The 18,447-nt window shown below is 43.5% G+C and overlaps 1 protein-coding gene across 1 annotated transcript; it reads right to left on the bottom strand.

Moving 5' to 3' along the window:
- Positions 1-2,341: 2,341 nt before the first annotated feature.
- On the bottom strand, positions 2,342-10,612 carry LOC142097206 (nuclear factor 7, ovary-like). The gene is made up of 9 exons (XM_075178856.1): positions 10,324-10,612; positions 9,552-9,626; positions 7,969-8,129; positions 4,615-5,070; positions 4,434-4,529; positions 4,096-4,329; positions 3,983-4,005; positions 3,742-3,872; positions 2,342-3,118 (listed from the first exon to the last, which is right to left on the bottom strand). The coding sequence occupies exons 1-9, from the start codon at positions 10,523-10,525 to the stop codon at positions 2,580-2,582; spliced, it is 1,917 nt and encodes a 638-aa protein (XP_075034957.1). The 5' UTR covers positions 10,526-10,612; the 3' UTR covers positions 2,342-2,579.
- Between the last annotated feature and the right edge of the window lie 7,835 nt (positions 10,613-18,447).

Below are 18,447 nucleotides of genomic sequence, written 5' to 3'. Positions count from 1 at the left end.
GTACTGCTGGAAGATCCGGCGCTGGTCTCAGAGACTATGCAGCATGTGATCACTGGAGCGCACATACATCGGCTGTAAAGGTAATTAAATCATTGTCTCCACACTTTCCAGAACTCCATCAACTCCCCACCTCGCTGTTGATTATCCAACCTGTTTTTCTGTCCCTCAAGCATGCTGCCCAGGGGGGGGGGTCATCCTTGATCATCGGCATTTATTTATATAGCACCAAAAAATCCTGTAGCGCTTCACAATTGGGAACAGACATTAAAACAATACTGGGTAATACATACAGAGAGGTAAGAAGGCCTTCTCCTTCAAAACATGCCATCTGCACCATGTATTGAAGACGCATCCCTTTTCCACCACAGGAGCTACCAAAACTCTTTCTCAATCTCTTGTAACCTCTTCTGGCCTAGCCCCATCCTGACCCTCTTCAGCCTTTCCTCAAAGTGCCTGCCTTCCTTTTCTATCGCTGCCTGTCCCTACACTGTACCCCCATGATTTACAGAATTCAATTGGAACTCTTCATCCTCACCCAATCTCCCCTCATCTCCAGCCACACTCCCTCTCACTCACTGTTTTGCCAACGACATCCACCTCACTACCATACCGATAACCTAATTTCAACTCCCACTTTCAGGACTTTGCCCAGGCTGCTCCCCACATGTGGAATGATCTCCAAAGCCCCATCAGTTTAGCTTTCTCTCCAATGCTTTAAACACAACCTTCAATATTTTTCTTCCAGTTCCTAACTCCTTTACCTCCGTCATCCCTACATGGTGACAACCTATTTGTCTTGACCTTCCCTGTAGGATGGAAGCTCTCAAAAGTAGGGCCCTATTTCCTTGTTTTCTACAGGGTGACAGACAATTAGTTTGGCCACCAAAACGACTAAAGCATTATAAGGTAACTTGGCAAGTTACAGTTCCGTCTGGAAAATGTCACCAATGGATGATGGTAAATAATGCTTCTACCTTACACAACTCTAAAGTTTGAGCTCATTTGAACAGGACCATCTTCAGTTTGCCCCATGAATTTGATGGCAGATAAGTACTAATTCGCCCATCTAGTCTGCCCATTTATTTATTTTATTATTAACCATAAGCAACCTCAAACCCCATTTGGTCCTTTAATCTTTGCAAGGATAGCCTTGTCTATCAAAAGCATGTTTAAATTGCTCTACTGCAGTGGACTCCAAACTTTTAGTCCGAGGCCCCCTTCAGGTCTCCATAACTTTTTCAAGGCACCCATAAACCAAAATAATTACCAAGTAGCCCTCTGCCTTGCTTACCACAGGCCCTGCCGTGGCACCCTTGAGATCGCCGCAGCAGTTTAGGAAACACTGCTCTACTGCATTAGCCTTTACCACCTCTGATGGGAGGCTATTCCACTTATCCACTATCCTTTGTGGAGTATTTTCTCACATTTCCTCTGAACCTCCTTCCCCTCCAGTGTCAGTGCATGTGTTCTTATATTTCTCTTCCTCTAAAGAATGTTTCCCTCCTTTACCTTGTTAAAACCCTCGATTTATATGAAGTTTCTATCATGCTCCAAACTATACATATTAAGATCTTTTAGTCTTTCCGGGTAAGTTTTGTGATGTAGGCCATGCACTATTTTAGCTGCCCTTGTTTGCAGTCATATATATCCTTCTGTAGATATGGCCTCCAGAACTGAACACAGTATTCTAGATGATAATCTTGACATTTATTAGATGGTCTTGAGACGCAGCTTTGCAGGTGAATCAAAGCATTGTGTATTCACCGGACACACAAACTGTATTAATATGCATCACCGATGTCAAAGACCTAGGAATCCCAAATTCGGAAACTAAAGAGCAGCTAGATATCTTTATCAAATGAATAAATACATTAGCTGCTTGTAGAAAGAATTCAATATTTTCTAAAACCCAGCAGTAGCAGAACAGTCTCTGTACTGCATACACAGATGTGTAGATCAATGAGAATTTAGACCCCAGAAAGAATTTAGTCAAGACACCATTTGATCACACAGGTTTCCTTTATCCAATTTTAAGATTCCATCTAAAGGTTTGAAAACAAATGTGAATATGCAGTAATACAGGAAATCAGCTGGGAGGGATATTCAAGGTTTGCCAGATTCTAAGAGACTACACTGCCTGATTGAGTGACATTCAACTGGATTTACTCCTTTTTGAGATCTCTGTCATTCTATCAGCAGCTCCATAAACAGTCAACCAAGACTGCTCTAAGCGATCACATACCTGTAGCAGACTGCAGAGGGGATATTAGTTGACCGGTACACAATTTCCCAACCAATATACTGTATATAAAGCTAGATTGCACATAACAGGGACACACACTTAAGGCAGTTACTTAATAGTTTTATTTCAGAAATTAAAAAACTAAACTACAGATTCACATTCAACTTACATTTGCACATCATGTGAGAAACAGTAATGAACAGAACACTTCATGAGTAGCAGAAAACAAATTGCTTCGGTCGGCCAATGAACCTTTATGAACACTAAAACAAAAACCGCGTAGCCTCTGACGGAATGTAAACTACTCCTTCCTACCCACCGTAACCATTTAAAAAGATTAGTTATGTACAAAACGAAGGGAATCTGCATTACGGCCAGAATCGTGCAGGAATGGAGACAGGTAGGGATACAGCTTCTCTGTGAAGGTGGCATTGAACGTGTAGATGGCGGTCATGTCGTCCGCATTGTAGAAGGAGATCTGACCACCTTCATAATCCACGTAGACACCGATTCTCTTGGGTTTGGCATTTATGGCCAGGGTCTTGGACGGAGACTCGAGAGCCTTGTAAGCGTTGCCATTCCTCAGCCAGATGGCCCAATACCCGTTCTTGGGGTTCAGCTTGATCTTACCCTTACGGTTGCTGGACTCACTGGCCATGCCAACATCCCAAGCGGTTTTATCTCCCACTTCCACCTCCCAGTAATGGCGACCTGACTCGAAACCCTCAGATCCCAGTACAAGGATGCACTGACTGAACCGCTTGGGATGGTCGGGTAGGGGGAGCTTGGCATCCCCATATTTAACACTGGTCAACCCATCAGACAGGATCAAGTTGGGGTGCGCTGTGCTGGGGTCCAACAACATCGGAGACAGATCTGCAGAAGAGAAGATAGAATAATGAAATTGTGAAGCAGAGATTTAGTTTCATCTGCATTACACTAGGAAGAGGTTTACATGATCAAATAGGGCTTGTACACTTTGTGAAGGGAACCGATCAAGGAGGGCTGAATAATGGGTAACATACACTTTGAAATGGTGTATGGGGAAAAAAAAAAAAAAGGGTGACAGATCCTCATTGAGACACGTGGTTATATAATAGAACATGGTCAGTAAAGCTATTTCACAGCATTGCTAGATACAGAGCCTAACTGATCTGTAGTCCAGAGGTAGTGCAGGAATACATGGCTGGTTTAGACAGGGCAGTGATTGGAGAAACCACTACTGAAGAAAGCCCTTCACAGCCAATGGTGTAGGGGAGCAGGCAGAACATTTCAGGTATTCATTTTTTTCCTTTTATTTAAAAAGACAAAGGGAACTCTCAACTACTGACCCATGTGGTCCCTTCAGCTATAAAAGCTGTACACAATATATTGACAGTGAGAATTGTACATAAAAACAATTTAAGATGATACGACAGAAGTCTCACTTAAAGAATCCACCATGACTGTATATTATACTTTGACACATTGATTATTTTGTAAAACACAACATTACTTACATGGAGCAATGAAAGACTTCATCTGCTTCCACACAGAGTACTGAATGGGTCCCTTGAATGTTCCCTGACACAGATCCTTGGATAGAAGGGTGTTTCCGGAGGATATCGCCTCCCTCTGCTGCTCCTGGCACCTGGACGGGGAGGATAGAGAATTATATACTTTATATAACGCACAGATGGCACTGACCGGAAGTGTATTGTAGATTACAATTATTAGAATAGAAATGTAGAGGAAACTTACTTCTCAATGAATGATTTGATGTCCTGCAGGAATAAGAGAGAAAAGTTATTCTGCATTCATTTAAGGAGATTGAATAATAGACAAGGTTTATACTGGCCGGAAGCTCCACTTACCGTGAGGAAAGAGATGGAGTCTTTATCGTTCACCCTGTCATTGGCCACAGAGATGGTCTGTTTAATGTTGTCCCTGTTCTCTTGCATCTTGATCATGTTGGTCTCCATTTCTTTCAGCAAACTGTCCCCCTGCTCCTTAAGCTGCTCCAAAACTTTCTCCTCTCGTTCCTTGAGGAAAGCGTGCAGCTTCTCAAACTCCGACACAATGTGCTGCCTGTATTCAGACACGTTCGTCTAAGGGGACAGAGGTGGCATTAGAGACAAGACCTGATTTGTAGATTGCTTGGTGTGCAATATATACATTCCACTTCTCTAGCTTACTAGATTAGCTCACTCACTTTGTGCTGTTCAACCTTCTCATTCTGTTGACTGGTCAACTGCTCAGTCACCTTCAAGGCTTCTTCCAATGGAGCCACTATGGCAGACAGCTCTGCCTGGAAGGAGGTAATATTAACAAGGTAAATAAAAGACACAGGCAATCACAATTCTCAAGCATAGCAGTTACCGCACACAACTTACCCTGTACACCTCCACTGCGTCCAGGATGGGCAGGAAGTTGTGACTGGCATGTTTCAGAGAGTCCCGGCAGATGACGCAGCTCAGTGTCCCATCGTCTTTACAGTACAGCTTCAGCCTCTCATCGTGCTCAGGGCAATTCTCTGCGGGCTTGGCCTTCTCTACAGGTTTTGACGGGGTCTGGACAGCAGTGGAACCAACAGTCTTCTTCACCAAGTTAGCCAGGGCCCGGTTGGTGGTGTACTTCTTCTCAGATATGACCTCCTTACAGTCAGGACACGTAAAGGAACCTTGCCAGGCCTCATCGATGCAGCTGCGGCAGAAGTTGTGGCCACATTCAACCATTACTGGATCCTTGAAGAGCTCATTACACAACAGGCATGTCAATTCTTCTGCAAAATCCCCTGATGCCATCACCGAATTATTTGCTGGAGCATCTTCTACTTCAACCTTGGCTTTCTAGATGAAGATTAAGAGTTAGGAATAAGATAAAGGTTAACTTTATAAAGGCCAAGAGCAACACATTTTCTAAGAGGAAACTAGCCTGTGTTTGAAGAGAATGTAGGTATTTATATCTTTGTAAATGCCAGAACCCCATCAACAAATTGTACTCATGTACCCCTAACCTCATCAAAACACAAATATTCCAAAAAAATCCAAAGCACAATATTTCTTGTAAGACTAACGAATAGTAGATGCAAGTCCAAAAATGCTAACCTGCTTATCCATATGGTGTATAACATAAAAATACATAAAGGTCACTTTAGGCACATTTACATGGAAGTTTTTGAAATGATCACCGAGATTTTATATTTTAGATATAGTATTAAACAGAATTCAATTGTCATCACTGCAAAGATTCAATCAGTGAAGTGAACTGAACCTATGTCACTATCTGACAATGTTTGTGTATTTGGTTATGTGGCATTTGATATTGAAGTGAAAAAAATACAGGGACTATAAATACTGCAAATATACTGTAGCATCAGCTATACAAGGACAACTATAGTCCTTTCTTCTGTACTTTTAACCATAGGCCCCATACAGGTGAAGCAGCTTAGTGGACTCACCAGAGGAGCAGTTTTCCATCTCACCGTTACCTGTGCAGCCACTAAGCAGCTTCAAACTGCAGAGAGCTGCCAACTAAACGAAGCACAACCTCTGAAATATTTTTTAAAAACCGTCTGGTGTTGTCTTATTACTATGAATCAACAATTGCTATTCTGTGAGCGTAGATTGTTTGACCACTGCAAGATCGTATAAACATACTTTAAAAAAAAAAAAAAAAGCGGTTAACTTTCCTTAGGTAGCTATTTATTGTGCCGGAGTTGCAGTTGAAGGCACAAAAAATAAGGTTCCCTTATATGGCCAGTGAAACAAGCATGACGTTGAATCTACGGAGCAACTAGTTTCTAAACTAATGTATGAGGCGTAAAAGTGAACGGCCACATTAAACTGTTAACGGCGGTGCCAAGATGCGTATTTCCTCTTGCCCTCACCTTCCCAGTGTATTAAAGGTTTGCGATATTCCTTGGCAAAGCTACTAGTGTGTAGGGCTTTGTGTTGAGCGTGAATAGACAGCGCAGCTTTGATGGTATTGTATATATTTTATCTTGAAAAACTTTAAATGTCGATAAGAAGTGACATTTCCTTTGTGCGTTGGCTGAAGAAACGAGTTGCAGACTTGTCTACAGATCATGACGCATACAGCAAGGGAGTTGTAACTAAGCCGGAATTGTTTTGGCGAATCATTTTGGAATCTGATAAAACCGTGAGAATCGGGGGGGAACATCGCAAAGTGAGTTTCATCTATTACAAAACCCTGCTTCCGGAAACCAGAAGAGTCACAATTTGCACCAGTAAATTATGATGATTGAACGGAAGCGATAATCTCACTTACTGGTGGTAACAAGTAACAGCCCAGATGAGATAAGGCGGAGCTGTATGCAGAAGTGGAAGCCGAGAAGTCACTTGCTGGAGAAGCTATATACATTGTAATCTACTTAACATACCCTATAGCGCGCATACAGGAGGTGTAGGAGAGGTCAAACTGCGAGGATGTTTGACTTTGCATATATCCAAGAACAGCATGTAGGGAAAAGTTCAAATATATCTGTATGCAGTACGAATACATGGGAATGTACTGAAGCAGAAGTATCCCATACAGGCTAACGTCACTTTTTATTTAGAACGATGGACTGTTGACATTGGGTTAAAATACACAAACCACCGAGTACCTAGAATGGACTTTCCAATACAAACACGCTCAAGGGGGTAAATTCTGTGGATTTGCACTCCGATAAAAAAAAATAAAAAAGTGACCACTCCATGATTAATTGTAGGGTCATAAAAAGCTTAGCAGACATGTGCTCCAGGTATATAATAAGCAATCTGAAAGTGATGTAGATGCACCACAGGAACACTGGTTATGAAATGGATATAGAAGGCTCCGGTGTAGTGCTTGAAACAAGTGGCATAATGGTAAATCTAAAGCACATACAACTTTATCCACAAGGAATCCATCTTTATTCCAGAAGCAAATGCAGTAAAGTTGATGGCTAAAGAAACAACTCTAAGTGGCAGCAGAATGGAGAAGATTGGACCAAGATATCCCAGGCTTTGTGGCACTGTATTAATACCTTGAGGCACAATATAAGTCTGGGCATGGTACTGATGACACAGGAATTGTGGAGATCGCAACGCAGCAATGAAAGTTTATATTACAGAATCTTTGGAACCCAAAATGACAACACTTAAAAAGGAAATATTCAACAAGGGCGAACGCCGCACTGCACAAATTAACTCATCACTGATGGGGAAGCATCAGACTTTTACAGTGGAAAAAAATCCCTGAAGTCTCCTGAGGTTTTGTAAGGTTTTAGTTCAAAGCAAAACTACTGTAACCCTACTCAACCAGCGATTACATCAGTGTTGACACAAATGAAAACACCAATGATATACCGGGCTCCAGCCAGCTCATGCAAGGAGCAGCCAGAGGATGTCAAGAAAATGACAGATCACAGGGTCTGAAAAGGAGGAAAAAGAAATAGAAAGTATCCCACTGTAGGGAAGATGTGCTTAATACAACTTGTCGATTTCAGAAACATTACAAATAATGAATTAAAGATAAAATTGCGAGGAAGTGGCCCAACACATGGAACCACTCGTCCAGTTCAGAAAGTCACCGAGTGTATACATATATATTAAAAGAAAAACCTAAAAGTCAGCAGAGACCGAAGAACCCACCGACTTAATGCTGGAGTCGCCAGCAATATAACAGACTAAGACAAACAGTCCAGGATTGACCATGCGGCGAGAGCCGGCGGAGTAGACTGACAGGAATGAACCTCGCGTTACCTTCGGCTCGGGTTCGACCTCCTCGTTTTTTCGTTTCTGAGGAGTTTTCACATCTTCAGTCATCTCCTCCTGGTCTGTACCGTTTGCTACTTCCTCTTCCTTCACTGGTTTGGGCACCACCAAGCGTGTTTTGTCAACCCACTCATTTTGGCGACGGTTCACTGCGGAAACAAGCGAGCTTACAGCAAACATTTTCATAATAAAACAAGATGGGGAGGAGGGGGAAGTAGGTTAGCTCACACCCGAGCTCTGACTTACCATATTGAATTCCTAGGATAGACTAACGGAAGAAGGATCCTTAGCTTAAAATGTTACTTTAATGATCACATAAAGCAGATTATAGTTTCAAAACAAAATAGTAGAAAAAAAACCCAAACATTTTAAAAAAGAAAAAGGTTTAAAATACAAAAAAATAAAAATATAAGATCCCAAATCTGTTTGCTTTCTTTGCAGTCAGATACTCACTGCAATTTTAGAAAGTTGTGCCTCAGATTATTTTTGGGCAATCCCCTTGATATGTGGCTTCTGCCTCCAAGTTAATGTGTACTTACAGTAATTATGGAGCAGAACCAGCTATAAAAATCTGTTAACTGCTCAGCCCCAGGACACATTTTAGAGACCGAGAGCAGTGTTCAGTCTTCCAGGAATAGTTCATGTAAATTACAAAGTGGCACAAACACATTACATAGCCGGTAAACGGCCACGGTCATTTTTAAAGGTTAGGCTAAAACAGTGGTGGGCCACAAGAGTAGAACTTAAGACCCCCGAGGGGAGCACCTATCCATACCAGCCATAGGTTCTCTTCCTAATGGCTGATAATTTGCCAGCAGGACACATTCATAGCAGCAGCTGGGTTTATATTTGGACAATGGAGTCTCCGCTGAATAAAGAGCCAATTTCAGAATAATCCGTTTGGATGAAATTATCACAGCCCTATATATCAAACAGGTCGGTAAGTACTTGCAAAGAGCACGTAGAAAGCCAATAGATCCCTGTAAATGCAATTTGTAGTTCCTTATAGTAGCCAATTACCAAATATAAAGTTCGTAAGGTGCATCCAAGTAGCCCACCACTGCTCTAGACTCCAATACAACTAAGCATGGTTGTTTAGAAGATACATTATCTCCTGTATGATCATCTCCCTTGCAGCTACACAAATCCCTGCAGCAGAAAACGTCACGCAGCTAATGCAGAGCTGCAGACACTTCTGATCCATGCACGGCTGAATGGAGATAAGACATTGCACTGCATGCACCCGCTTTCTCCTCTCTGTTACAGCATTCTTTACACAAAGTAAAAATGCTGTAATGTTTTCATCTCCATGACTATGTGATTTAGGAGAAATCAGCTGTGTAGCAAATAGGAGCTACCCTTGGCTGAAGCAGTAGTGATCAGGTTACATTCATCTGTTTAATCAGTATCATGCAGACAAGCTGCATGAAATACAAATATAAATATTTTTAGATGTCAATGAATTCTAAAACCCAAATACAGATATAAAAATATTTTTATATGTCAATAAATTCTAAAACATAAAATAAATTTAAAAAAAGCCAAGAAATGTTATATCTGTTACTACTTACAGCCTGCGTAATGCACGTAGAACTCCTCCCTGCCGGCCTGTTTATTCATCCTGGTCTTCACAATCTCTGCATTATCTGCAGTGAGAGGAGAGAGTTATACATGCTGGGCATTCACCATTGTAGTCCTATATATCATAGTAGTCCCAGCACTAACCAGAGCCAAGGACAGGGCCAATACAAACAATTTATTTTTAATCCAAAGTAAAACACTTTCACATCTGTAGTTTACACATCTTCCTTCAACCTTTCCCATTTCCCTTTTAAATGCTTGTGATGCAGATGCGTCCTGATTTACAGGATAGATATATATTTGCATTAGAGGGAAGGTGTGGCATCTATAGATGGGCATCACCTATGATACAGTACTGGACATGGCTGCCTATAAACCCCATATATCACTATAAAAGTGCAATTCCTATAGCTAATAGGTGCCCAATAAGGGAGACACTGGGGCCCAATGCAGAATGGGGTCTTACAAAGAACACTGTGGTTCTACAGGGCTCCATAGGGGCCCTAACACGATGCATGAGGGCACAATGCGGCTATACAGTGTATGGGGGTATATACATATTATACGTGTGTGTATAAATATATTATACATATATTACAGTGCGTGGGGTTGTATATTATACTCTATATACAGGTGTGTGCGAGATATATATATATATATATATATATATACACACACACACACACACACATTACATATATAAAGGTGTGTGTAGGGATATATTACACTCTATATATAATATATATATATAAATGGACTCACGGAAGGATCCGTCCGCCCGACGACACGAGTACGTGCTCCCGACCTCCACGATCACCTCCTCGTCCGCCTCATCCCCGGCGTCGTCCTCCTCGTTCTCATCGTCCTCCTCATCCATCGGCTCCTCGGGGTTACTGTCCGCCTCCTCCCCGGCCGGGGTCTCGTTCTTCTCGGGCTCGGTGACGGGCTGAGCGACGGCGGCCATGACTGTGGAGCGGAGAGAGGAGCTGCTGTGTGCGGCGGAGACCAGACAAAATGGAGACTGAGGGAGCTGCGTGTCCCGGATTTATCTCCTCCTCCGCCCACTGCGCAGGCGCCGCTCCCCACACACACAAAGACGCGGGCGGGGCCACCATTTCCTCTGACCTGAGGGAGAGAATCTCAAAGGCGGGAAGCGGCCATTTTACTGGAGCCCTCCAGGCTTTGTCCTTCGTGCGTATGTGATATGGCCGTTCTAGTCGTTCCATTATTCCTTTATTGGGTTAAAGAAAATGTACAGCTGATGGGTCTGTACCGTGTAGCAGCCCCCAGAGGTGTAAGATTGGGGTCTGTACCCTGTAGCAGCCCCCAGAGGTGTAAGATTGGGGTCTGTACCGTGTAGCAGCCCCCAGAGGCCTTGGATTGGGGTCTTTACCGTGTAGCAGCCCCCAGAGGTGTAAGATTGGGGTCTGTGCCGTGTAGCAGCCCCCAGAGGTCTAAGATTGGGGTCTTTACCGTGTAGCAGCCCCCAGAGGTCTAAGATTGGGGTCTGTACCGTGTAGCAGCCCCCAGAGGTCTAAGATTGGGGTCTGTACCGTGTAGCAGCCCCCAGAGGTCTAAGATTGGGGTCTGTGCCGTGTAGCAGCCCCCAGAGGTCTAAGATTGGGGTCTGTACCGTGTAGCAGCCCCCAGAGGTGTAAGATTGGGGTCTGTACCGTGTAGCAGCTCCCAGAGGCCTCGGATTGGGGTCTTTACCATGTAGCAGCCCCCAGAGGTGTAAGATTGGGGTCTATACCCTGTAGCAGCCCCCAAAGGTGTAAGATTGGGGTCTGTACCGTGTAGCAGCCCCCAGAGGCCTCGGATTGGGGTCTTTACCATGTAGCAGCCCCCAGAGGTGTAAGATTGGGGTCTATACCCTGTAGCAGCCCCCAAAGGTGTAAGATTGGGGTCTGTACCGTGTAGCAGCTCCCAGAGGCCTCGGATTGGGGTATTTACCATGTAGCAGCCCCCAGAGGTGTAAGATTGGGGTCTATACCCTGTAGCAGCCCCCAGAGGTGTAAGATTGGGGTCTGTACCGTGTAGCAGCCCCCAGAGGTGTAAGATTGGGGTCTGTACCGTGTAGCAGCCCCCAGAGGTGTAAGATTGGGGTCTGTACCGTGTAGCAGCCCCCAGAGGTGTAAGATTGGGGTCTGTACCGTGTAGCAGCCCCCAGAGGTGTAAGATTGGGGTCTGTACCGTGTAGCAGCCCCCAGAGGTGTAAGATTGGGGTCTATACCCTGTAGCAGCCCCCAAAGGTGTAAGATTGGGGTCTGTACCGTGTAGCAGCTCCCAGAGGCCTCGGATTGGGGTCTTTACCGTGTAGCAGCCCCCAGAGGCCTCGGATTGGGGTCTTTACCGTGTAGCAGCCCCCAGAGGTGTAAGATTGGGGTCTGTACCGTGTAGCAGCCCCCAGAGGTGTAAGATTGGGGTCTGTACCTTGTAGCAGCCCCCAGAGGTGTAAGATTGGGGTCTGTGCTGTGTAGCAGCCCCCAGAGGACTAAGATTGGGGTCTGTACCATGCAGTAGCCCCTAGAGGTCTAAGATTGGGGTCTGTACCATGTAGCAGCCCCCAGTCATCTCAGATTGGGGTCTATGCAGTATATTTTATGTGCTATACACAAGGTATTCACCACACAACCCATCTGTCTAATGCTGTAAAATTGGTAGCTTTATTGATGCATTACACAGGGACATGTATAATCTGCATTATAGAGTGAATAAATGGGTTGGTCATATATAGGTAAAATCATAAATACGGATAAAGACTACTTCCCATACCCATAACAACCTTTTAATTTTACTTAACTTGCGTTTAAGTCATGCATACCAAAATGTCCACTGGATATTCACAGAGCAATTTCACGTAAGATAACTATGCAAACTCGCGTTTGTCCCACTCTAAATCAGCCCCTTTGTCTGTAGCTCAAGATAGCTTGGGCTGCAAGGTCTGTAGACTGCCTATTTTCAATGGCCAGTACCATTTGCAGATGAAAGAAAACTTTTAAAACTACTTCATGACCGTTGCATGTTTTATGTATGGAGGCAGGTATTAACCCATTAATGTATGTTCTGTTTTTCTAAGGAAAGTTGAACTTTTCTTATCCAATAAAGCTACCAATGCATATGGAACAAACTGGTTACTTTGCTACTAATTAGATTGCCTATTGCAAATGTACATTTACCATTCCCTGGCCTTCCAATGGCAGCACCATTCAGATGAGATATCCCCCCCCCCTCTCTTTCTATTTCCCATGGACAGGATAGAGCAACACTATAACAGATCCTCCTTATTTAGAGGTGTGCAGTATTTTCTTTCCTGTCCTCACTCCTCTCAGGACGTTCAACATTCTGCATGATTTTAGGAGTCATCTGAAAGAGGCGCTTACTGAGTGGTACAGGAGCATGGTGGGCCCGATTGTTGCTTAACCTAGTGTCAGGTTTGCTCGAAAAGGAATGAGTGAGATCCTGCTGTCTCAACTGGTATTGACTAGACTTCCCTAGAGGGGCGGAATCTAACAAGATGGAAGGTATTCACCATGGATTCCTGAAAGGGAATTTGGGCTTCAGCGGCTTACACCCTGCAGGTCACGGCCCTCCAGGGAAGTTCCCAGTGAGACAGATGGAGAACAAATCTAGGCAGCATACAGGGATATACAGTTCAGATGTCAAATGGTAATATTAGTAATTACCACTTTAAGATGGAACATGAATATACAAAGTTCAATGGAATATTGAGTATACTGTAGGTGATGGGTCACGGCTGTTATACAGGAGAGTAGGAACAGTCAGTGAAGTTCAGCAGTGCAGACAGAATACATAGTGAGCGTTGGTCACAGCAAGTACCAATAAGGAGTGGAACATAAATACAAAGTTCAATGAAGTATACTGTAGATGAGCAGAGATTAACAGAATCCAGATATGCAGCAACGATGAGCCACAGCTTACCACAGGGATGTGGAACGAGTCGGCAGTAGTCAGCGGTGCAGGCAGGGTAGATAGCGGGCGTTGATCATAGCGATTACCACGAGTAAGTGGAACAGGTGAGCAGAGATCAGCTGAGTCCAGATATGCAGCAACGATGAGCCACAGCTTGTCACAAGGATGTGGAACGAGTTAGCAGTGGTCAGCGGTGCAGGCAGAGTAGATAGCGGGCGTTGATCATAGCGATTACCACAAGTAAGTGGAACAGGTGAGCAGAGATCAGCTGAGTCCAGATATGCAGCAACGATGAGCCACAGCTTGTCACAAGGATGTGGAACGAGTTAGCAGTGGTCAGCGGTGCAGGCAGAGTAGATAGCGGGCGTTGATCATAGCGATTACCACAAGTAAGTGGAACCGGTGAGCAGATATCAGCTGAGTCCAGATATGCACGAGCCAGCAGTAGTCAGCGGTGCAGGCCGAGTAGATAGTGGGCGTTGATCATAGCGATTAGCACGAGTAAGTGGAACAGGTGAGCAGAGATCAACTGAGTCCAGATATGCAGCAACGATTAGCCACAGCTTACCACAAGGATGTGGAACGAGTCGGCAGTAGTCAGCGGTGCAGGCAGAGTAGATAATGGCAAAGGTAATAACGGAAAGAGGCATGTGAACCAGGCCAGGTGTAGACTTGAAGAACCAGCAATGAATAGGTGACAGGAGAAGCCTTATAAAGGAGGACTGACCAATGGCAGAACTGACTAAAACACAGGTGAAGTAATCACAGATGAAAGCCGTGGCTGACAGCCTGTACTAAGAAGAGATTTAAAGTGATAGTGTATTGAGGCTCGGGTGGAGATACCCGGGGAGCGGAGTGGGACAGTCCCCCCCCCCCCCCCCCCTATTTAAAGGTGGTCACCGAACACCTAGGACCAGGCTTCCTGAGAAATTTGGTATGAAATGTCTTCAATAGAAGAGGTGCATTGAAATGAGATGCTCGTACCTAAGATCTCTCCTCGGGGCCAAAACCTCTCCAGTCAACAAGGTACTGCAACACCCATCTAGAATACTTGGAATTCAATAACGGCTTGATTTCAAAATATTTAGTGTGCTGGATCTCAGGATGAATGTGAGAGGTAATGGGAGAAGAAAACCGATTTATGACCACAGGCTTTAAAAGAGAGATATGGAAGGTGTTGGTAATCCAGAGCTGAAGGAAGCTGAAGTTTAAAACACACTGGAGAAATAACTCGAGAGATCCTATAGGGACCAATATAACGAGGAGTGAACTTCATACACGGTACCGAGACGAATATTCTTGGTTGACAGCCAGACTTTGTCACCAGCCTTCAAAGGAGGTACAGCTCTACATTTCTTATCTGCAAATAATTTGTACCGAGAGGAAGATTTCTTTAAAGCCCTTCAAACTTGTGCCCATGTAGAAAGGAAGTCCTGTCTCAAGGAATTGACTGCTGGAACTTGGGTTGGGATGGTAAGGCCGAAAACTCAGGAATTTGAGGATGCATACCGTAGACGATGGAAAATGGAGTTGCAGAAGTAGAATCATGAAAGGCATTGTTATGCACGAATTCGGCCCATGGTAACATATGGACCCAATCTTCCTGGTTAGTAGATGAAAAAAATCCTAAGGAAAGTTTCCAAGTCTTGGTTAACCCTATCCGTTTGCCCATTGGTCTGAGGGTGATATTAAGAGGAACATTTTAGCCGGATGCCCAGAAGATGACACAGAGATCTCCAAAACTTGGATTCAAATTGGACCCCTCTATCTGAGACAATTTCTGAAGGGCATCCATGAAGGCGGAAAATCTTTCACAAAATGTTGGACCAAAATAGCAGAAGGCAAACCAACCAGAGGGACGAAGTGTGCCATTTTGGAAAAACGGTCAACGGTAACCCAGATGGTATTATAATTTTTGCTACCAGGTACATCAGTAATGAAGTCCATCGAAATATGAGTCCATGTTTTGGAAGGCACAGGAAGAGGCTGAGAAGACCCAACGGAGGTTGGCGAGAGGACTTATGGGTACAAACTGCACAAGTAGCTACAAATTCCTTAACTTCAGATTTATATTTGGGCCACCAGTATTGTTGTGAAATTAATTCAAAGGTCTTTCGAGCTCCCAGATGTTCAGCAAAGCGTGAGGCATGGAATCAAATCAGTAGTCTCTTCCGTAGATAGAGGAACAAAAGTTTTCCCTGGAGGGGGAGTAGGATTCTTGGAAAGATTGATGGCATTGACACATTTTGGATCCAAAATGGGATGATCCAGAAAATCCTCGGGTTCAGTATTGTCAAAAGCTAGAGAAAATGCGGCAGCTTTCTTATTCTTTAGACCAGGTTTAAATGTAACATGTAAGTTAAAAAGTGAGAAGAAAAGCGATCAACGGGCTTGACGAGGATTTAGGCATTGGGCAGATTGGAGATAAAGGAGATTTTTGTAGTCGGTAAATACTGTAACAATATGTCGGGCCCCTTCCAACAAATAGCACCATTCGCTCAATGCTAATTTAATGGCCAGTAACTCTTTATCGCCTATGGAGTAGTTCCTTTCTGTTGGTAGAAATGTACGGGAAAGAAAGCACAAAGATGGAGTTTCCCTTGAATGGACTTCTGTGAAAGAACGGCTCCAACTCCCAACGTAGATGCATCAACCTCGAGAAAAAATGGGAGGGAGAGGTCGGGTTGCTTTAGGACAGGAGCAGTAGAAAATGCCTCTTTGAGAAAAGAAAATGCCTCAAGTGCTTCTGGAAGCCAATGTTGAGTGTCAGCACCTTTTTAGGTGAGAGCCACTAATGGAGCCACAATGGTGGAATATCCGGAAATAAAACGTCTATTATAATTGGCGAAACCCAAAAACGGTTGGATAGTTTTGAGTGTATTGGGGCGAGGCCACTCCAAAACTTTTTCAGGATTTATCCGCAGACTGGTTCCAGATACAATATACACTTGAAAGGGTAGCTCAGTGGCTTCAAAAGAGCATTTTTTCCAATTTACAATACATGTTGTTTTTTCGTAATCGAGAAAGAACTTCGGCAAGGTGGAGGCGATGAGACTGGAGATCTTTCGGAAAAATAAGTATCTCATCAAGGTACACTACCACAGAAGAATACAGGAGGTCACGGAAAATTTCATTGACATAGCTCTGGACCTAGGAGATGCTAGTGGAGTTGTACATGTGCTCGGAAGCAACTAATTTGGGGTATGGAGGAGTGGCTGGAAGCCAGCATGTGCAGTGGTGCCCAGCTTGTAAAAAAACAAGTTTTGAATCCAGGAATAGGAAGTGTTTGGAGCCGTCTGCTTTTGGAGGTACGAATGTGCTAGAGGCTATGGATCAATAGTGCCTGCAGTTTTCAGCCATGTGAGTACTCCTTTATACCTTATTACAGAAGATGCACATTACTATACATTACCGAATCCAGTGTAAAATACTTTTACTAACCTACAAACCTGCATAAACATACATCGCCTCACTTGACTCAAAATATCTCCCAACTCGACAACTCCTTTCCGCACAAGATCTGCGTCTTTCATCCACTCATTACATCCTCCCATTCCTGGTTACAGGACTTTTTTCGGGCTGCACCCACTCTGTGGAATTCCCTCCCTCACACAACTTTCCTTTGGTCTACAAACTTTCAAGCGTTCTCTGAAAACCCACCTCTTCAGACAAGCTTATAATATTCCTCAACCAGCCTCTTAACCTCACTAGATCACCTGTTACACAATCCACAAAAGACAACAACCCTCTGACCAACATTGCTGTGGGACCGGATCATATAGCATACTAATCCTTTTTTTTTTTCACTATTGCAATGTGGCTGGACCATTATGCAATATGTAGATTTAACCTCATGTATCCGATTTCCATTATCACATAGATTGTAAGCTTGCGAGCAGGGTCCCCTCAACTCTTTGTCTGTTTTACCCAGTTTGTTTATTACTGTGTTTGTCCCCAATTGTAAAGCGCTACGGAACATGTTGGCGCTATATAAATTAATGATGATATGATACTAGGGCTAGTATCTAGATTTGTGGAGTATTACATATTGTTTGTATTACAGCTAATTGTATTATGGATGTTTGAACCTAAAGATTCTGTGGCAAACCAGTCAGGTAAAAAGCACCTGTTCAATACAGTGTGTTAATTACAATGGGGACATTTGTTTGTGTCGTCTCCCTGGGAGAGCTACAAAGAACAACCAAGTGGTGAAGATTTAAATTTAAAAAAAAAAAAAAAAAATCCTGCTTAGCAGAGATGAAACAAACGTGTGCGATGAACCTGCCTGAGAAAGTGTGCCTCAAGTAGTGACTTGCATGCTCCGTGGGGGCATATTTATTAAACTGCGGGTTTGAAAAAGTGGAGATGTTACCTATAGCAACCAATCAGATTCTAGCTGTCATTTTGTAGAATGCAATAAATAAAAGCTACAGTCTTATTGGTTGCTATAGGCAACATCTCCACTTTTCAAACCCACAGAGTAGTAAATATACCCCTTGGTCACTTTCTGATAAGGAAGATGAAAGAGAAGAGATACTTGTGTTCCCTATGAAAGACATTGACAATTAGGTCGGTCTTAAGAGCATTGAATGATGATGAAGATGCCTCTGCTTGGGGAAAAAAAAAGATTCTCAGTTAAAAGTATATCTATATGGAGCGGAAGAACACTTGGCTATTAAAGTGATTTCAAAGATTACTGGAGTGGCAAGTCCAAAAAAATAATTTTTTTTGGCACCCTCATTGAGAGCTAAACTTTTTCAGTTTAATTATTCTAATATGGGAAAAAAAAAATGGCATACCCCTAAACTTCTCCTTCCAAATTCCAGTAGTGAGGGACTTCAAAAAATCAGCTACTTCCCTAAAAGATGGATCTAGGTTTGCTGATGCCTTGGATCGAAAAGTGGAAGGTGCTGTGAAAGGTGCATTCTGAGTTGCTGCAGCTCATTTTAGGCC

This window comes from Mixophyes fleayi, chromosome 7 (assembly GCF_038048845.1).
Source record: "Mixophyes fleayi isolate aMixFle1 chromosome 7, aMixFle1.hap1, whole genome shotgun sequence".
NCBI lineage: Eukaryota > Metazoa > Chordata > Amphibia > Anura > Limnodynastidae > Mixophyes > Mixophyes fleayi.
This window is presented reverse-complemented; position numbering and strand designations above follow the sequence as displayed.

What these genes read in the sequence shown, in the direction of transcription:
- LOC142097206 (XM_075178856.1), bottom strand. Translation starts at nt 10,525, where the DNA reads ATGGCCGCCGTCGCTCAGCCCGTCACCGAGCCCGAGAAGAACGAGACC. An exon ending in AGGTCGAACCCGAGCCGAAG is followed by an intron (nt 5,071 to 7,968) that starts GTAACGCGAGGT and finishes ATCTTCATCTAG; the next exon opens with AAAGCCAAGGTTGAAGTAGA. An exon ending in AGAAGGTTGAACAGCACAAA is followed by an intron (nt 4,330 to 4,433) that starts GTGAGTGAGCTA and finishes CTGTCCCCTTAG; the next exon opens with ACGAACGTGTCTGAATACAG.